This window comes from Fomitiporia mediterranea (genome assembly GCF_000271605.1).
Source record: "Fomitiporia mediterranea MF3/22 unplaced genomic scaffold FOMMEscaffold_15, whole genome shotgun sequence".
NCBI classification, from domain to species: Eukaryota; Fungi; Basidiomycota; class Agaricomycetes; order Hymenochaetales; family Hymenochaetaceae; genus Fomitiporia; species Fomitiporia mediterranea.
This window is the reverse complement of record NW_006760400.1, coordinates 560172-579015: the sequence shown is the minus strand read 5'-3', so window position 1 is coordinate 579015 and position 18844 is coordinate 560172. Positions and strand designations below refer to the sequence as shown.

At 42.6% G+C, this 18844-nt stretch overlaps 5 protein-coding genes across 5 annotated transcripts; 3 read left to right on the top strand and 2 right to left on the bottom strand.

The window, feature by feature from the left end:
* Positions 1-159: 159 nt before the first annotated feature.
* Positions 160-416, bottom strand: FOMMEDRAFT_95933 (uncharacterized protein; the record flags this gene model as incomplete). Its single annotated transcript, XM_007270918.1, has 2 exons — positions 160-264; positions 327-416. Coding segments are annotated over 2 exons (195 nt in total), but the record flags the coding sequence as incomplete, so codon positions are not given.
* A 1885-nt stretch (positions 417-2301) lies between these two features.
* FOMMEDRAFT_143037 (uncharacterized protein) lies at positions 2302-2738 on the top strand. Its single transcript, XM_007270960.1, has one exon. It carries the CDS (start codon positions 2410-2412, stop codon positions 2668-2670), a length of 261 nt encoding a protein of 86 aa, XP_007271022.1. The 5' UTR covers positions 2302-2409; the 3' UTR covers positions 2671-2738.
* Positions 2739-2942: 204 nt separating this feature from the next.
* On the top strand, positions 2943-3912 carry FOMMEDRAFT_113707 (uncharacterized protein; the record flags this gene model as incomplete). The annotated part of the gene is made up of 2 exons (XM_007270959.1): positions 2943-3165; positions 3220-3912. The coding sequence occupies 2 exons, from the start codon at positions 2943-2945 to the stop codon at positions 3888-3890; spliced, it is 894 nt and encodes a 297-aa protein (XP_007271021.1). The 3' UTR covers positions 3891-3912.
* Positions 3913-6080: 2168 nt separating this feature from the next.
* FOMMEDRAFT_95827 (uncharacterized protein) lies at positions 6081-8212 on the top strand (the record flags this gene model as incomplete). Its single annotated transcript, XM_007270912.1, has 2 exons — positions 6081-6224; positions 8108-8212. Coding segments are annotated over 2 exons (249 nt in total), but the record flags the coding sequence as incomplete, so codon positions are not given.
* Positions 8213-9318: 1106 nt separating this feature from the next.
* Positions 9319-12814, bottom strand: FOMMEDRAFT_113703 (uncharacterized protein; the record flags this gene model as incomplete). The annotated part of the gene is made up of 14 exons (XM_007270958.1): positions 9319-9503; positions 9571-9605; positions 9669-9858; positions 9925-10028; positions 10079-10342; positions 10411-10483; positions 10547-10665; positions 10722-11174; positions 11225-11568; positions 11623-11726; positions 11776-12173; positions 12227-12493; positions 12547-12696; positions 12754-12814. 14 exons carry the CDS (start codon positions 12812-12814, stop codon positions 9441-9443), a joined length of 2625 nt encoding a protein of 874 aa, XP_007271020.1. The 3' UTR covers positions 9319-9440.
* Positions 12815-18844: the final 6030 nt, after the last annotated feature.

The window sequence follows — 18844 nt, the reverse complement described above, 5'->3', positions numbered from 1 at the left end:
TTTAAATGATTTCAAATACAGCCGATATGTACATGTGCAACACAATTATTGGATAAGATATATGCGGGTAAAGCACAAATAATAACCAAGGTCCAACCCTATGGATAGTTCCGTTACAACACTGTGGAACACTGGACTGGTCCAACTTTCGACGTGGGATCAAAGGAAGTACCAAGAGCCCTTGAGTACACCCTTGTCCAAAGGTGCGAAGTGCTGGAAGAGACCTTCTGTGAGGTCGAGACCGCCGTGCGGGCAGCCCGGGCACTATTTGTATTGGATGACTGTTCGTTATCGAGTTCCATTATTGAGACAAGTCCCAGACGTACCTCGTCGACTATCTGCGCAGTTACAGATTTACCACCCACAGACAGGTGGATGCTTTTGAAGCAATGAGGGCCTGGATAGCCGCTTCCAAATTGCTGAATACAGTAGAAAAGTCAGTACAGTATTAAGTTCTTCATGTTTACTACATACAGCTCCATTGAGGGCAACAACCTATGAGATGGAGTTAGTTTCGGCGTTGAAGGAAACATTGGAATTAGAACGTACATAGTCGGAGTTCTTGTATCGCTTTCCACAAGCAGTACTAAATCAATCCCATAATTAGGCGTGATGAAAGGACGTTAAAATAATCAGAAATGCACCCACGTTCCAACGGTAATGTCATAGTAAGTCAAACGGGCATTATCATAGGTCTGCCCGAGCATCATGGCATCCATGGTCATGTTTGCGTCAAGACCAAAGTCCAGGACGATTTGGTTACCGTTTGCGATTTGATTATTATCAACTTCAGCAGGTGACTGGCCGAAGGACTCGATGAGGAAAGCGGTGACAAGAGCCCAGACGCGCATGGTAGTGATAGAGCAGAAAGCTTGGAAGAGTGGGAAGTTAGCTGGATTGAGCGACTGTTGAGCAAGGCTTGTTTTAACTGAGGCTCTCATAGCCCTTTATATAGCGAAATTTCAGAAATATCATATCAAGCATGTATGGATCCGGACAATTGCAAGATCCGTGAAAGAAAAGAATATCTCCATACTCGACGAAACACGATGATCGATAGCGTCTCCCCGACGCTCCGCCCGATGCCGGAAACGTCGCCTCAAGCGCTGAACGAGTAAGGGAGAAGACAAGGAGGATCCTGGTCAATGTTAATACGGTACCCACTGATTGAAACTTACTAAAAATGGTATATGGCAGCGATACTCCGAAGTCGTCGACGTGCTGACACAACTTTGTCAGCTTCGTAGTCGCGGAGATATGAAACCAAAGAAGATTGATTTCGAGTCGAAATTGTAAGGTAGATCCGTTAGAGCGCACGGCAGATGCCCACTCCTTGAAAGCTACGAATGCAACATCTTCTCGAAGCAGTTACATCCTGTCGTTTCGTTCCGAGTCGGCCATATCCGGTTTGCAAGCTTGGTTCTCAATAGTCAACGCAAGCGCGTGAAAAGTAAAGGAGGCGTATTGATCATGCTTTCCACAGAATTCGTGCTGTATACGTAACTGTACCAAATAGGACTAGGGAGCACCAATGATCTCCAGTCTTTATCACTTGATTCACCGAGCCTAAGATCATCCCAGACAAATAGAGCCACTAAAAAGCCTTCTCTGATGCGTTGGGGCTGCCGCCGCGAGTGCTGAGCTCGAAGAAAAGTCCATGTCCTTCTGCCTGTAAATCTGTCATTTATTCTTCAAGCAAGTTTCCTTTTCCGTATTTCATATGGATGCTCAATAGGTTTAAATATAATAAAAGCAACACTCACGGCGTGTACCCGGTCAGCTTCACCTCTCTTGACAATAAATAGCTCCCACATCATCGGATCACTAGAATAACATAATCTGAAATCAACGCAAGTAAAATAAAGTGTCAAACTCCGACACCGTATCAGGTAAACTAGCAAAGCCGTTTTCCAAATCCGGTGTTTCAAACTCACTAACGTGTACTACACATCACTTCACGGAAGAACGAGTAGCCTGCGAGACTGATTAAAAGACTTAGTGAATATTCATGTTGGAGGAACTGGTGCATGAAGACATACTACTTGTATTTGACTTCAAATAACACAATTTCGCACTTTAATTATCATAAAATAATAAAGCATGTGTCAACCAACATCAAACAGAGTATGATTTTACATTTATGTCGCGAACAAACAGAAAGTGCCGACAGGTGTCAGAAGCCCATAAGGGGTGCGGGTTCCATCCAGAGAGTAACCAATAGCCTCGACAAGTGAACCGTCATATACAGAGCCACGGCCGAATCAATTGCGTACTCCCCAGATGGAACGCGCATTGCAATGGGCCTTCGCGACACAGCCGCCCCCCTGCTGGAGAGTGCTAATAACCATAGCTGGAAGCCACTCTGGAACATTTGAGATCACGGCATTATCGAACGTGGGGTCATATATTATGACTTGTATTAAAATGATCTGTCCCTGCAAGGGTTTGTCCGACATAGACGAAATTCCTTACCAAATAACCTCAGCAATACCCCTTTCACTAATGGAACGAGTGCGAAAGAAAAGCGATAAGATGGAAAGACCTGCCGCATACCCAAACCAAGTCTTCACAATGAGGAAAAGCGTTACCCTAGGGTTGCTGCTCACGGTAAATGGGTGGTCAATACTTACCCTGCAGTCTTTCCGGTCTGTACTACGAACGCCAATGTAAGCAGTCTACCAAGGTTGACGCACTCACTTTGTAACCATCGCAAGCGAGCGGGAAATTCACCTTGTCGTTTACCTTAATGCTTGCGTGGCCACTCGGTGTACGTGGGATGAAGCAAGCAGTGATTCATGCTGCTGGCAAGCTTTATTAAGGTGCCGTTAAAGAAGCCGCTTAGGTAAACTTCATAGGACTCGCACGTGCGCTGTTTCTCAATTCCAGACTTCACTCTCTCAAGTAACTCAATTGCAATCATTTGTCGCATAAATTCAAAGAACATGAATAAACGAACACCTTGGACGCAATCATCCATATTATCAGACCGTATCAAGCCGCAAAATACTCCGTCCAGTACACCCAAGAATAGAGGGAAAGCGAGGGAAGGAGCAGCCCAACAGCCTCCGAAGAGCGTAGCAGTACGTTCAATCGAAACGACCATCAAGAAACTGCAAATTGAGCCCGGAGATCAGAAGGACCCTAAAGGAGGCTGTTTCTGCCTGGGTGAGCTGAAAATTTCTCTGAATATCTGAATGTTCCGCTCACTACTTATCGCAGCACAAACACATGAACCGTCACCGTATCATCCGATTTGCTCAAGTTGCGGGCTAATTCTTTGTTTGCTCAACAAACCATATTACGCATGTCCCCATTGCTCAGCGGTCTTGTTGTCACCTACCACTAAGGAAATCTTATTGTCCCGTTTACAAGTCGAGCTCTCTGACACGATCGCAAAGGAAGAAGAGGAAGCAGAACGTGCAAGGGACGATGCTCGCCAAGCAGCTGGAGCATTCCCTTCACTTAGTGGAGGAGATGCATCTTCACAGGCACAACAGAACAGGGCCGCCCAATCACATAAAGTGCTTTCATTGAATTCAAAGACAAAGCGTGTAACAGTGGCATCTTACGGATCCTCGCCTACGCTCGTTTCTAATTCCAACTCGAATCGTCTAGAGACGCGCAAGGAGGAATCACCAGAACGAGTACCACCACCATCAGTGGATATTGCAGTAGCTCGTGGACGGTCGGATGTAGGTCGTCCTTGGATGGATACACGAGGTGACGGCTTCGTCCGCACGCTGACTTACGTGCGTGATCCACGGATTGACCGGGAGCAACTAAAGGAGGATAGGAAAGCTAGAAAGCTGAAGAAGAAACGGGATGCAATAAACTCTGCTGAGGATGACAATGGCGAGACTGCAGGTGACGGGGGCATTGCAGGTTCTTGAACGAGGCTGTCGGTCCCCTAACTTTGCATGTTTCACAAGAATTATCTCGTTGCCATTCTAGTGTTTGCTATCGCGATATTTACTGTTGGTTTCGGCCCGTACTGACACGTCGCGTTTATGAAATCCTTGTTAGCATTCATCTGATTTGTCACAGTTGTGCTACAGGACACCTGATTTATTCATGGAAAAGTGAGTAGGAGAGCCCCGCCGATTGGTGTACTCTAGAATACTGGTCGTGTTGCGTGGGATGCCCTAATCCGCTAAAAAATCAGGCGCAAAAAAATACCCTGTGTTCAAATTCCAAACCTATTGTCACGGCTACACCCTCTCAGAATTTGTACTGTAAAGTGTCTTTTAGTCGTAATGTAGGCTTCTACTGCTTTTATCAATGCCGGAGTTTACTTATCTTGTAACTGCAGAAGATAACGACTAACGATCTTGAAGTGACATTGACAACGGGTTTTCATACACCGGAGTTTGGTGTTGTTTGTGTTTACTTTGACTCAGTGTACCGCGAGCTGCTTTCTCACACGTTTTGACTTCTTCAACTCGCTGTCAGCGCCATGGTATTGCCGCCCACACAAATATAGGCTCACATTATGACGCTAGGACTGACTGTGATATTCAACTCTCGGCTACTCGAATGGCCTCCGTCATTGGCTAAGTGCCGATATACAACCTGCCTGGAAAGTCTTCAGACATTTGGCGTTGCTTTTTTCAATGATTTGTCCTGTCTACCTGCCGCGAAGTATTGGAGTAGCTATTCCCGAATTCTTCATATTGGAACGGATTTATGTCGTGATTCCCAGGCGCTCTCTGTCGAATGAGAAGCTAGTTCTTGACTAGTTTCATCCTAACCTGGCATGGTGCTGCATCTTGGGCAACATAATGCCAAGCCGACATAGTTTCCAGGCACTAGTCTTCCACCACGTTTAAACGCTCTGTCGGAACTTTGTATATCCCTCAAGCCTCTTTTATATTGTCTGGCCTAAAGGATACCGATCAACTCCTGTTCTGCGCACTTAAGATCATGGTATTTGTTAAGTAGCTTGAATTTAACCATACGTTAAGGCACGCACGTTTATTGAAACTCCCGGTGTTGCCGCAGTACGATGTCTATGGCAACACGGCACAGACACCGTGTTGCAGTGCTCAAAGTGCAGTGCTTTCGCTATTACACAGCATAACGCGGGTGAGCGTCTTTCTTAACATGAATATGAGGATATCAAGTTTTTTCTCACACTTTCATCGACTGCTATATGACAGTTGTCATGCCTAAGATGCGCTGAGGTCGTCATCTAATGTTTCACTACCGAAGCGCGCGTTTGGGTATCGGCTGGAATCAAATCCGGGGCGACATCCCGAGTGAACATATTCAGTTTCTGTTGCGTGAAAGCCTGACAGTTACAACTTTTCCTAAAAGTGTGAGGAAAACTCTTGAATGGCGCTTTCTCAGCTCAAATTAGTATATCTACCACTTTTACTTGCCTACTTCGATGAGAATATTCGATGGGAATGCGGATCGAGCCTCAGGCACACTGATGACGGATCAAAACGTCGGCGTCCATCCCTTCGGCGGGAGAGTGCGCCCATGAAGTGATTTTGGCTGCTTGTATGCAAAAATTAGTCGTCCTTAACGGCCCTAATATAGGTAAACAGAGGCGTAGGAGAAGGTATAAAGAGGCATACCTAAATTCGAGGAGAAGCAACTTGAGTTGTCTCTGCAGACTTCAAGCTCTTCCTTCGCAGTTCAGCATCGAAATCGTCTACTCTTCTCTCATTCCGCCATGCGTTTTTCGACCATCTCTGCTCTCTCTCTGCTCGCTGCCATTATGCCCGCGGCCGTTTATGCGAGCCCGGTCGAATATAACTTGACTGCGCGTGCTGTCGACATCGAGAAGCGCGCCTTCACCAATGCGAGGTTGACGTTCTACGACCCCAGCGTCGGCACGTAAGCACCAGTTTGCGACAACTATGGTATTGAATATACTGATGATGTTTACAACATACAGTTCCGCTTGTGGGGTCGTAGGCTCCAACAGCGCCTTTGTAAGAGTTTACTCTTATTCAGAATCAACATCAACTCAGTTAAGGTCCTTCTGACTTCCAATAGGTTGTTGCGTTGAATGCACAGGTAAATATAAGCACGTGTTTAAAGCATTGATCATTGAATGACATCGCTACTAGCAATTCGGATCTGGCTTCCCAGGACCCAACTGCTTCAAGGACATCACTATAACTGCCAATGGAAAGACCGCTACTGCTCAGATCATTGACAAGGCGAGCTTCTTTACATTATCGCGGCATAATGGACCTTCCATCCTTACTGCTTCTGTTTATAGTGTCCTGGTTGTCCGGCAAACGGACTGGACCTTAGCGAGGGCCTATTCCAATTCTTTGCCCCTCTTTCTGTTGGCGTAATCACTGGCTCATGGAATTTCGTCTGAGCATTCGCGCGAAAGTTAATAGAGGCCCGTAATGTGCTGGGTTAATGGTAATACAATCTCCTTGGTTGGGTTGGGCTGCTGCTTGGGAAATACTGTATCTGCTCATGTGATAGAATATTGTAAACTCTGTATGTACTCCTGTGGATGTACCAAGTTTTGTGTTTGGGATATAGATCAGAATTTATGAATCTGTAGTGAATGATGTGTCTTGAATTATTGCTGACTTTACTGAGTAAATATAGAGAGAAATATATTCCTTGTTAGCAGACTCAGCACTTGTCTTGTAATGTTAGTGTATAAATGGAGTCAATAGAGCCTGGACTTTGGAAAATGACAATATTCGTGATTTTCTAGGCCAGGTCAGGCCGAATCAGAGAGATTTTTGAGCTGACTCTTAACTTGACCTAGAACCTGTACTGATCAGCTGGGTCAGGTTTGGTCAGATTAGAGATTGGCTCAGATTATTCAGTACATACAATAAGCAGGAAAGTGTATTTTTTCAAGTTGTAAACATTCTACTACAGTTGGTATTACATAGGTTTAATAAGATTATTATACTTGTCAGAAGCAAACACGGCGAGGAAACCAACCCGATCCTGTGTAAAAGAGTTTCTAAAACTGGTTCTTTGTAATCTATCAATGACCCCAAGCTACCAAATGTGCAACAACCAGCAATCTAAAGAACGTCCATAGTATTATTCTGCAGTCCTAAAGAGTGCACGAATGATAGGTTATCCATGCACGCAATGCGAGCCGCATGCTCAAGATGCTCTTTTTCTCCTGGCAACAATGCACACGCCGTCTTAAAATAGCGTACAACTTTGAAGACACATAAGGTAGCGGCTCGATTTTAACGTCAACATATATGTCTATTATCCAATGCAAACTCAACTCCAGTGGCAGGAAAGTTCCGTGGTTTCCAAAAATATAAACACGTGGCGACCCAATGTATTCGTGATCTGTATCTTCCTTATGGCAATGCTCTCATTACAGTAACAAGGTAGATCAGGCCTCAGTGATTAATATTTGCCTTGGATGCCTCCTAGTGTCTGTGGAGCTGGTACTGTATTTGTCTGTTGCACAATTTCAACTAGTGTTTTGCCGAATACATTCTCTTCAGTTGAGAGCAATGCTCATCTGAGGACCGAGATGCAAATACTATCTTTGTGGTTCATATATACTTCACTGACTTTGCTAGAGAACTGGGCGGAAGTTGAAAATTAACCCAAGTGCCATCTAGTTTCTGGCCTGCTTATAACTGGCTTGAATGTAACAAGTTATTCATTCAAGCAACCAGTTACTACAATCTCTCAAGTACAACCGCCTGCGACACTAGCATTAGAATGAAGGTCTACAGTATCCTCCTTACGAGCATTCTTGCTATAGCTCTTCCTATTGCTAATGCAGCAGACACAGTCAAGAATGCAAGGATAACGTACTATGACCCAGGCTTGTAGGTCCGTCCACATACTTTCCAGATAGATTCTACTGACACTGGCATGCACAGAGGAGCGTGCGGAAAGACTAGCTCTGCTAACGACCCAGTTCGTACCTTTACTACATATTAGTATTCTCAGCCGTGCAGTGTCCTGAAACGGTGTTCTGCAGGTTATCGCTCTTAATGCACAGCAATATGGTAATGGTGATAAGTGCGGCAAGCAGATAACCATCAAAGTTGGAGACAAGACAGCGAAAGGAACCATCTTGGACAAGGTAATATTGCTTCTCACAATACAGAGCTAGGTAAACAATGTCTAACTCGGTTTGCAGTGCCCAGGATGTCCGGAAGGAGGACTCGACTTGAGTCCTTCACTTTTCAGTAAGCTTGGAGACGAGAGTCAAGGAGTTCTGACAGGGGAATGGAGCTTTGACTAAAGGTTTAACTCTGAGTACTGTACTTTGGCGGGCACCTCACTATTGTTGTAGAAAGCTTGATTCATTGATAACCTTCTCGAAAATGAAATGTATATGCCTTAGTCAATACAGTAAGCAGATTGAAGGTATTGCTAAACAACTACAGTTCTCGCTCAGTAAAGTGATGTAGGCAGGGCACAGTTCTTTCCTTTCAAACAAATTCTCAGAAAGGTCTCAGGCTCCAAAGATCGGCACCAGTAAGCCACACATATCATAACTATATGCGCAGGATACACAGGACGCATTTGCTTTTCTGTAATACGGTATCTCTTAAAAGTGTGGTAGTTATTGAATATAAAGAGTACTAGGCCCGTCAAACAACAAAGGAACCTTGATCATAAGTCCAAACGCATAAGCAGATTGGCCACATTGAGGTTCGCTTAGACAGATTTATCAAAGCACCTGAACGTGTGGCCAGATCTGCTATTCTATATAAAGGGCAAGCTCCCAGAACACGTTGATCTTCCTTCTACCCATTACTTCCGCACACTCACGGTAATGAAGTCACCCATGTAATTAAAGCCACTCATTAACAACTTGATTAATATCAGCATCTCTAAATCTCCGCGAGTATCCGTTATAATCTTCTTTGTACTAGTAGTCGATTGATATGGCACGTACTTGGGATCAACGGTATGTTAAGCTTTACTGCATATGACTCCCGTACCATATAAACGTATGATCGTTGTATAGTAATGGCCCCCCACCCCGTTCAGCATATCCTTCGACTCGAGCTGCAGTAAAGCGACGAGCAGAAGAAAAAGAAAAAGAAAACACAGATTACCTCCCAAAGGAAACCGAGAGCGCGTCTTCGAAAGCAGGAGTAAAGACCAATAAACCTGCTCCTGAATGTCCGAGTGAACAGTGCCCTTGTGAGATATGCGTTGCCGCTGTAACTCTACTTGACTTGCAAAAGGCTGCCATTGTGCACAAGGCGAAACGTCAGGTGCGCGCGAAGTCAACGAGGGCCGCCTCACGTCGAGGGCGCGTTCGGAGTGAGCAACTATGAACTCAAACCTCACGTAGCAATAATCCATCTATTTGTGCATAGTCACCTTTACTGCAATCCGCTTTTAGCCACATTGTATTATACAGTCCTATTGTGAAGAGGACAATCCTGTCTGCATACCTCCTATGTACCAATAGATCGCAAACACATATTACTTTAAAATTTACTTTTATTCTGCTCCTACCACGGCGTCCCACGAAGACCAAAGCTGCTTGGAGATTCAATAGAGGTGTTATTCGTTAGCTGCGGACAACAAACATACGTCAGAAAATCACAAATGAATACTCTCTAAGAAAGAGGAGAAACCAACCGCATGATTGATCTGCTTGTGCACGAAACATAGGTCTGACAGAATTTTTATCATATCAATTCACCGGATACGCAAAGACACACAAAGACGCCACTTACAATCAATATAACTCATCGCTCCACAATTACTATCCTCTACAAGCATATCACTTAGTTCAAGCTCTGCAGCATCCAAATTCTGCCGGGCAATCATCAAGCGCGACGAGACACCGGAACGCTCCATTGTCCTATGAGCAATGATATTACGAATTTGAGTCGACAGACGAGAGGGACGCTCAGGTAGTCGGTTCTTTGAAAAGGACGAACGAACGATAACTCAAAATACGGATCAGAGTTACGAATAGAAACAACTTACAATCGTCGGATCTACATCATGAGGAGATTCGACTCCGAACAAATCAATGAGTATCTGCGATGAAACGCCTGACCCAATCCACAACACCATGACTTCCTCGTTATCTAATACCGATTTAACTGGTCTTCTACGTTCACGAAGGAGCGAAACATACCTATAAGGTATAAGCCATCCGAGAGCATACCAGTAAATGTATTGCGCATTAGTGATGGTAGCTGCAAACCCCTCAGTTGCGTTCCGTCCGTTTCAAAAGTAAGTGCAGGGTCTCCATCCTTGTAGTCCACGGGCAACGCAATCGTATCAATTAGGTCATGCAATGCCAGGAAACGTGGATAGAGATGATAGAGTATCGATCGAACAGACATCGACAGAAGGCGCTGAGAAAAGTAATTCCGTAAATCCGCAGGAACATTGTGAGCTACATAGAAAAGAAACGAAAGTCAGAAGTGCAACTACAGAGTACGTACAACATATAAGACAACATACCTCGTAAACTACGATTCTTGTGTAATGCTAGGATATACAGTGGCAGCAGTTTAAATGCTTCAGGAAGTATGAGCTTCGGGAGAGCATCTATCAACGCTTCGATATTACTACACGGGACGATTACAAGAGAACATACTTGTGAAGGAGACGTTGCAGCAGCGCAGTTCCGTCGATAATCCAGGAGTATACTCGAACACTTCTCAGTGAGTGTGTCACGAATCGATGATAGAGATTGACTCGCTAACGATCCCATAGCTATGTTATAAGACTGTCAGCCTTAGCAGAAGCATACCTAATAGTATCAAGTTTACCTTCTTTTGCAAGGAAAGCAACAGTTGCATCCGAGTCCGCAAAGCGGAACACGTTACCAGCAAGTGAGGCGACTTGAAATGCAACGTTCAGAACACGCAAACGTCGTACTCCGTCTCTGGCGGTGTATAACAGTGCGCATTGCAAGTGTGCATATTCTCTTGTATCAAGAGTAGAACTGCGACCACCTGTATGTGAAAGCTCGACAGCAAAAGCAGTGTCGGCATGCATTACACCCAATGTTAGCGCGCCAGGCGAGACAGATGATTCCGTGAGGGCACCATAAAATGCGCGCGTTTTCAGTCCGCGAGAGACGCGCACACGCGCCTGGCATGAATATCCAGCCTCGCGGGACACTATACGTGCGACGAGCGACCGGAGACTTCGACCGTCGCGTCGAGGGTCGAAACGAGGAAATAAGCGGACGTCGCCTCCCGTCAGTTTAGCGATTACACCTATAGCCCACATGATTATTTATAGCTTCTAACAGACTAGGTGTACTAACCTATTGAAGCGAAGTCCACGTATGCTATTGTACCAGTACCCGCGAGTATAGACACGCCAATGCCCGCTTCTGCGAGTTCCTCAGCGAGGTCTAGCCACATCGTATCTCGCGGGATGAACAGTTGCTTCTCTTTGTCCGTATCGTACATCTTGCTCTCGTCTAGACGAGCTTCGGAGACGCCGGGTCCGATGGAACACATTGATGATTGAAAAAGGATAACCTGGCCACCACGTCGGGCCAGTGCAGCAAGGCACCCGCGCATTGCCGCCCCGAGAGCACAGAGATGACCTGGTGCCGCATCAAAGCGCTCAGGAATCGAGACAAGGAGCCTTTCCAACACATTCCTAGATGGTGCATACGTTAAAAGAGGTAAAAGAGTTTGAGAGAAGGAAGCATACCTCGAATTCTGTGGATCAACAAACACCGCGCTATCTTGCAAAGGCGAAAACATTTGATCTTCGACATCTGGCACAACAAGCATAGCTGCAGTATCCCTGTAATTCTGCACACAACGATTAAATAAAGCCCATAGCACAGAGGGAAATATTTACCGAGAGATCATAAAAGTGTAATGAAGTATCAAATGTTAGAATCCCAACTAAACATTTGTCCGGAACACAAGGCTCCATCCTTGTTCCGTCGTCCATCTCACCACCATACAAGACGCCTCTGATTGCTTGACATGCTGCATGCACCATTCCGTTCCGAACCGCTTCCTGCGACACGTCAATTGTAAAAAGCATGCGCATCGGCTCAGGAATTCGAGTAGAGTCCGATCGTGGCGGAACTTCAGGAGTAGTATAAGATGGCATAATACGCGGTGGAGGATGTGCGGCAAAGTATTCTGCACCAACAACGAAGTCAACCGTGCCCTTGTTCAGCTCTGGACGTTGTAGATGATCAAGTCGCATTTGGTTTGCGTCCAAACCACAGAAATATTCAGGCGAGACTGATCGGAATGTAAGTAATGCTATATATGCGAACTATCATGCGGGATCATACCATCCGTATAATGGCCACAGAGGTTACACCTCCATTTCGAACCCCCGGATACCCAGGTGCACCATGGATTAATATATCCTCGACATTCCGCACAACGTGCTGGCCCACTCTCCCCACAGTCGACTTCAGGGATTTCTTCCTCACCAGGCTGAATCCCTGCAAACGGTTGAATAATCGCGGCTATAGGTACCTTACAAGAGTCGGCTAGTGTGGCAGAGTAGGGGATGTGCCATGTCGTTGCGCGAACGAAACGTGGTGAAGAATTGCCTGTTTCTCGCGTTTTGGTAACACGTAAATGTAGCGGCGGGGCAGACACACACCTTGATCGATGGAAACACAGTCCGTTGTTGCCAGTGGTACATGGTCGCCAGGAAGGGTCATGTGAGGTTTGCCTGCCCATAGCTCCGCATCGTATTCCGCAACGTCTACCGGGGAAGGAATCTGCTCCGGGTCGATACGCGCACGAAGACCTAACGAACACAATCAGCAATATATAGCAAATAGGGTGCATGTTGGCGGTATTCCACCTTGGTATGGCTTGCCGGATGTATGCGGTGGCTGCGGAATGTGTGCGCTGTGCGCGAACATCGTCGACAACGCTACGGTCTTTCAAGACGTGTCGGGACGTGGTGCTGATGCGTTCACGTGATCTACTGTCTTATGCATGAGCGTCTTTTTCGCTTCTCCGCCGTGCAGGAACCAGGTACTTGCTCGCTGGTTCCAATTCTCCAGAAGCATCTATCCTAGACAAGGTTGGTCCGTCTGACTCAATGGAAGTTCTTTGGACAAAAAGGTCAAAGAAAAAAATACTGTTACTTGGTGGCATTGCAGAACTTGGCAAGGTCAGAAATTCTCAGATTCAGTGGTTCCACATAAGCCTCTGGCTCACAATAATTAATACAATTACAGAATGTGAACTTCCCTGATAGAATCGGTTTGAAGTGGGGAATAGCAACTTTGTTCACACTGGCAGACTTCTAATACCATCTTCACTCTTTTAATGATACCTAATACAAACCACAGTATCAAGCTGACTAGTTGAAATCTTTGAATTGTTCATACTAAGAGGGCATTAACATTTTTCAATGTTCAGGTTTTATTCTTGTGCCAAAAATGGGTTGAGTTTCTCATGGCTATTCAATTTTATACATAGTACTACCAGAGCATGAAAGAGAGCAATCTTTGCAGGTCAGATAAATTCCCAAGTTCCATCGACCAATCCGTGGCTGTTAATGTACTGATCACCACCTCCAGGATACAGGAAGTCGAACAGCTTTAGGGTTATGTCCAGGTCACCACTTGGGCAGTCGATGCACTTGGTCATAGGTCAGATACTGTCAAGTGATTATCATAAGAATGATTTAGCTACCATGTCTAAGACAACAGCATCGTGCGACTTTACGGGAGGAGGAGTGGATACTCTGACCCTCTTTCCACACATGTTTCCTGTGGAAGTTTTATATTGCTTTTGGTAACGAAGGGTTGATACGTTGTTAGCACTAAATTGAGGGGCACGTCATTACCCGTGGGCTTACCGCTGGAGCTACGAGAACTTGCTTTATATATTGTGACACGATTTTAGACTAGCTGATAATGATACATGCAGCTCTCAACAACTTACAAAATCATCCGCATCTCCTTTAATGCCGCATGAGCTTGAAAGAATTTGTGAATTCAAATATTTCTATATCGATCCTGATGCAGCATACCTAGTGTAATTGGTAGGTGGTTTAAATGGAAAAAATCCGGTGTTTGTATTGTATCGTTTGGTTATACTACTAGAAGTGGATAAAGACGCCAAGGAAGTGAGAATGAAGAGGGTGAGATATCTGGAGGAAGGGAGACGCATAACTGCCGTATTGGTTCAACGATGCACTGGCAGGCCGCAGAAGTGCCCCCATTATTTAATATCTTCTGTATCGCTTTGCAGTCTGGTATGGTTTCCTTGACGAAAATAATTCACAATGCTTGGCATCTACTATGCCTCGAATGACAGTTCATTGCACTGCTATGAATATTGAGGATCAGTGTAAGTAAATATGACTCCCACTTTGAGAGTTTGCGATATTCAAACCGAGATACCAGCGGTCCCGTATTGAGGAGCTGAGTTTACTGTGGAAAGGGGCCCGATTCCCGAATGAGTCGATACCGCGAATTTTAACGGAATCAGTAAAAGCCGAAGTGCATAAATTTCTTAGGTAGATAAATATTGAGCTGCAGTTGCATATTGACAGTGCTTGGATGCGTCCGTTCTCAAGGCTGATTAAGTTTCCTAATTTTAGGTCCTATGCTTCCATTGCGAATGGATGAGTTTGGCATCACGTGTATCTTTGCGGGGGGTAGATGCAAACGTGTTCCTTCTGACCCCAATTGCACTCCCCCGTCGCAGCACCATGAGACGAATAGCAGGCAAACCATCCTACAGTGTCACCTGGACATTTAATTCTAAGAATTTTATAGTGAGCCTAATAAATATATAATGCTTTCTTAGGGCTCATTTCCCTGAATACTGAATATTGAGGGGTCCAAGGATAACCGATGAATCATGTTGAGTTGAATAGAATTCCCAACCAGTCCTACGTGCCATTCATGACCAGTGTCTAAGAAATATTTTAAACTATTGTATTATATGTATTGAGTAATAAAGAGTCTGGAAAAGTAGACAGTTAAGAAGATAATGTATTCCTTCCTTCCTTCCTTCCTACTCGAGCATCTGCTCTTACTGAGCCTGCTTGACAGTCATAATATACTATACTATACTCAATATTTGATAAAGTTGTTAGTACACATGATTCAAAAGTGTACACAGTACAGCTTATTATTAGAAAAGAGACAGTTTACTTTACTCACTTAGTCAAAATAATGTTAGTAGAATGATTCTGAAAGAAAGAGTATTGATAGTAAACACTTATGTTCACACTAGAACAGAGATAAACAAGATAATGAAAGCATGCTTAACATAGAGAGTAAGAATATTGCTCTACTTACAGTTTATAAGCAACTGACAAGTTAGAATACCTGCAAACTTCCCTATCTGAGAAGAAAGCCATTCTTGCATTGTAATTCACAGTGGGGCAAGGTTTCATCTAAGGGGTTTTAAACTAACTAAATCCATCAAAGCAAACGTCTTGGACTGTAATACAAAGCACAAATTCCTTTAAATATGAAGGGTCCAAGAGTTCAACTTGCTTAATCAATACATCAGTTATGCATCTTCTTACCTCTGGATATTTCCCCCTCTTCATTTTAAGTGCCTTGGTACCTCTATCTACTTCTAGAAGCATAGATAAACGATATCAGACACACAACGGTTTTAACGTATTTCAAGCACCCTCTGATTTCACAAGGTATGTTGAACTAGGAGTAATACAGCTGCTTAGTTTTAACAGTTTTTTCAAGTACATGTGGTATTAAAGGAGATGTAAATGCTTTTGTAAGTTTTCGAGATTTTGATACATATTATCAGATAAAGAAAGTCTAAAAACCGTGTTACAATCTACAAAGCAAGTTACCATGAGCTCAGCGGTAAGCTGACAAATGATGTCGAGACCACTAAATTTAGTGCTAATGACGTATTGACCTTTCGTTACGGAAGCAATACTCCAATTCTTCAGGAAAGAACCAATGCGGTAGGAAAGTTAAAGTATCCACACCTCCTCCTGTGAAGTCGCACGACGCTGTTGTTTTAACTAGTGTAAGTAGTTAATTAACCCTTACAATATTTACCTCACAGTAACTGACCGATGAACAAGTGCTCCACCTGTGCAAGCGGTGATCTGAATCTATCCCCAGCACTGTTTAACTATCTTTATCCTTCAGGTGATGACACACACAGTAATCAATACGGACTCATGGATGGTTCATGGGATTTCATTTAACTTGTAACTTGTAAAGGCACCTCTCTTCCTTACAGTACTACTGTAGCAGTATCATATGTAACAACGAAAGATTAGCACGTCATTAGAAATAATTTGAGGGGCTACAATTACGAGAACTTGTGTTGAGAGGGAAAACTTAAGGGGGGCACGCATAGACAAGGGGTGAGGTGACAATTGACTGCTCAGTGTCTCTCGTCCTTATATTGTATGTATTCTAACTGAGACATTATGAAGTCATCGTCTTGTGGTTCGTCTGTTGATAAACTAATCATCTCATAATACTCCCCTTCAAACTCTTACTAGTCTGAGTAAACTGGTAAGATGTTTGACTTGTGGTACATGTAGTGCTTTAGTTAATATATCTGCTCATTGATTGTTTGTCTGTATGTATTTCACATTTATGTACTCTAACTCAATGTAGCATTTAATAAAATCTTTCTTATGATCTAAATACTTTGTTCGTTCTGAATATTTGAGTTCGTCTGATGTAACTGTTTGTATAACAGTATTGTTATTGTAATAGATATTAATTGGTGCATCAGAGACCTGCAGAATCTCTTTAGCTAAATGAGTAAGTACAATTGCTTCTTGTGTTCCTCTTGCAAGAGTTATTAATTCAGCTTTATATGTTGAATTTGCCACCAGTGTTTGTCTTTTACTTGACCATAAAACTAATGAATTGCTCAAGTAAAATGCATATCCTGATATTGTACAATGCCCTTCTTGCATCATACCATCTGTGTCTGTATATCTGTTCAATATTGTTTGATTTGTACTGCCAAGTTGGAGCCAGACATTGTTCATAGTTTTTAAGTACATGTAACAATGTTTAAGTGCTAGATAATGCTCCATACTAGGGTCATTGAGGTATTTAGCTAACTGATTTGTTGCAAATGCTATATCTGACCACATACAGTCTACAATGTATCTAAGTGTGCCAACCATGTTCATGTATAGTATATCAGACATTTGTTCTCTATTGTTATTGGTTTGCAATACTGTTTTTAATTGTGTACCAGGCTGTATAAGTGTTTGTACACTTTGTTCATTTGTAAGTTTGTAACGTTCTATTATACTATTAATATAATGTGTTTGATGCATCCTAATGAATCTATACTCTCTGTCATGTTGAATCTCTATACCAAGTAGCTAGTGTAATTTGCCACTGTCTGTATATTGTAAATAACATACAATAGATTGTTTTATCATTTCAATAGTATTATTATTCATTGCCACAATAGTAATATTGTCAACATGTACAAATAATATGGCTACAGTTATTTCTTTCTTCTTTACAAAGAATACAGTGTTATCATGCTCAGATTTCATTAATCTGTATTTAAGTAGTATATTAGATAGTGTTTTATACTATCTTCTACCAGCTTGTTTTAATCTGTATACAGTTGAAAATATCTTATTGCATAATGTTGGGAGAGTCCTCAGACCTATGCAATATGAGCAATATGCATTATGGTAACCGTGCGAAAACATTACTTAATTAGGAACCCAAATTCGATATTACTTTTCAATTTATTTGAAGACATATACACTATGACAAGAAAATAAGCACATATTTAGAGCATCAAGAAAGACAACCAAGACAATGACAAGTACAGTAAATGTGTATATTACTGTAAAACTCAAGAAATAGTTTGTAATACAAGGAAATACAGTCAGAATCTGTAGAAACAAAAAGATAGAAAAAGCTAGTCAATACAAATAACTTTCCCCCACATATCATGAAGAGATCTTTGCTACCCTATCTTAGTCTTGTGGCAGCATCAAAGACATTGTAAGCAATGAAATGTCAATCAGAAACATTCTTTTTGTATTAAAGTACATTAGAGAACAATATGTAAGGCTTCTGGGTACAAAAATCACAACAGTAAGCAGTCTAATTTCCCAAAATGCTCAGAATTTTGCATAATTTTCTCACAAATCTTGATGCAATATGTAATAGACTATTTTTGTACATAATTCCCTTATCCTGAGCCAGGATTAGGCAGAAAGCTATACAATATTCAATTTATACATTATAATGTGATACAATAAGGTATTTTCAACTGTAGTGCTTTTTGTAATTGTAATATTTGTCCATTCTGTAATCTGTCTATTAAGTTACCTGGAGGAGGTTTAACATATATTTCTTTGTCTTCCATCAATTGTCTATACAGATATGCTGATTTTATATCTATCTGATGTATTTCATAATTATTAGATGCTGCCCATACTAATATTAATTGCACTATAGATAGTCTAGCAGTAGGAGCAAATAAATTGTCTGTATGATAGTTAAGGCTGTCAATCTGATAGTTTCCTTGAACTACTAATTGTGCTTTGTATTTTTCTATACTATTGTCAGTGTATTGCTTTATTTTATAGACAAATTGTGTTCTAATAATGTTAATATTATTGTGTGGATTTGTGATTTCCTATGTATTATGATTTTCTAATTGTTTTATTTTGTCTTTCATAGCTGTAATCTATGAATCACAATCTGGACATTGGATTGCTTCATAAAATGAAGTCAGATCCAATTGTATTTCACTTATTTTAGTATTAAATTCTGTTAAATGAATGGCAATATTATCTTCATCCTTTTCACTAAGTGTATACATGTGTTTTGTTATGTGTTTATTCTCCATGTGTTGTTCAAGCTCAATAGCACATTCTGTCAGTTTCTGTTTCTATTCTAATCAACATAGTTTAGGTTCTACTTCTTTTTTGGTTAATTTAACTT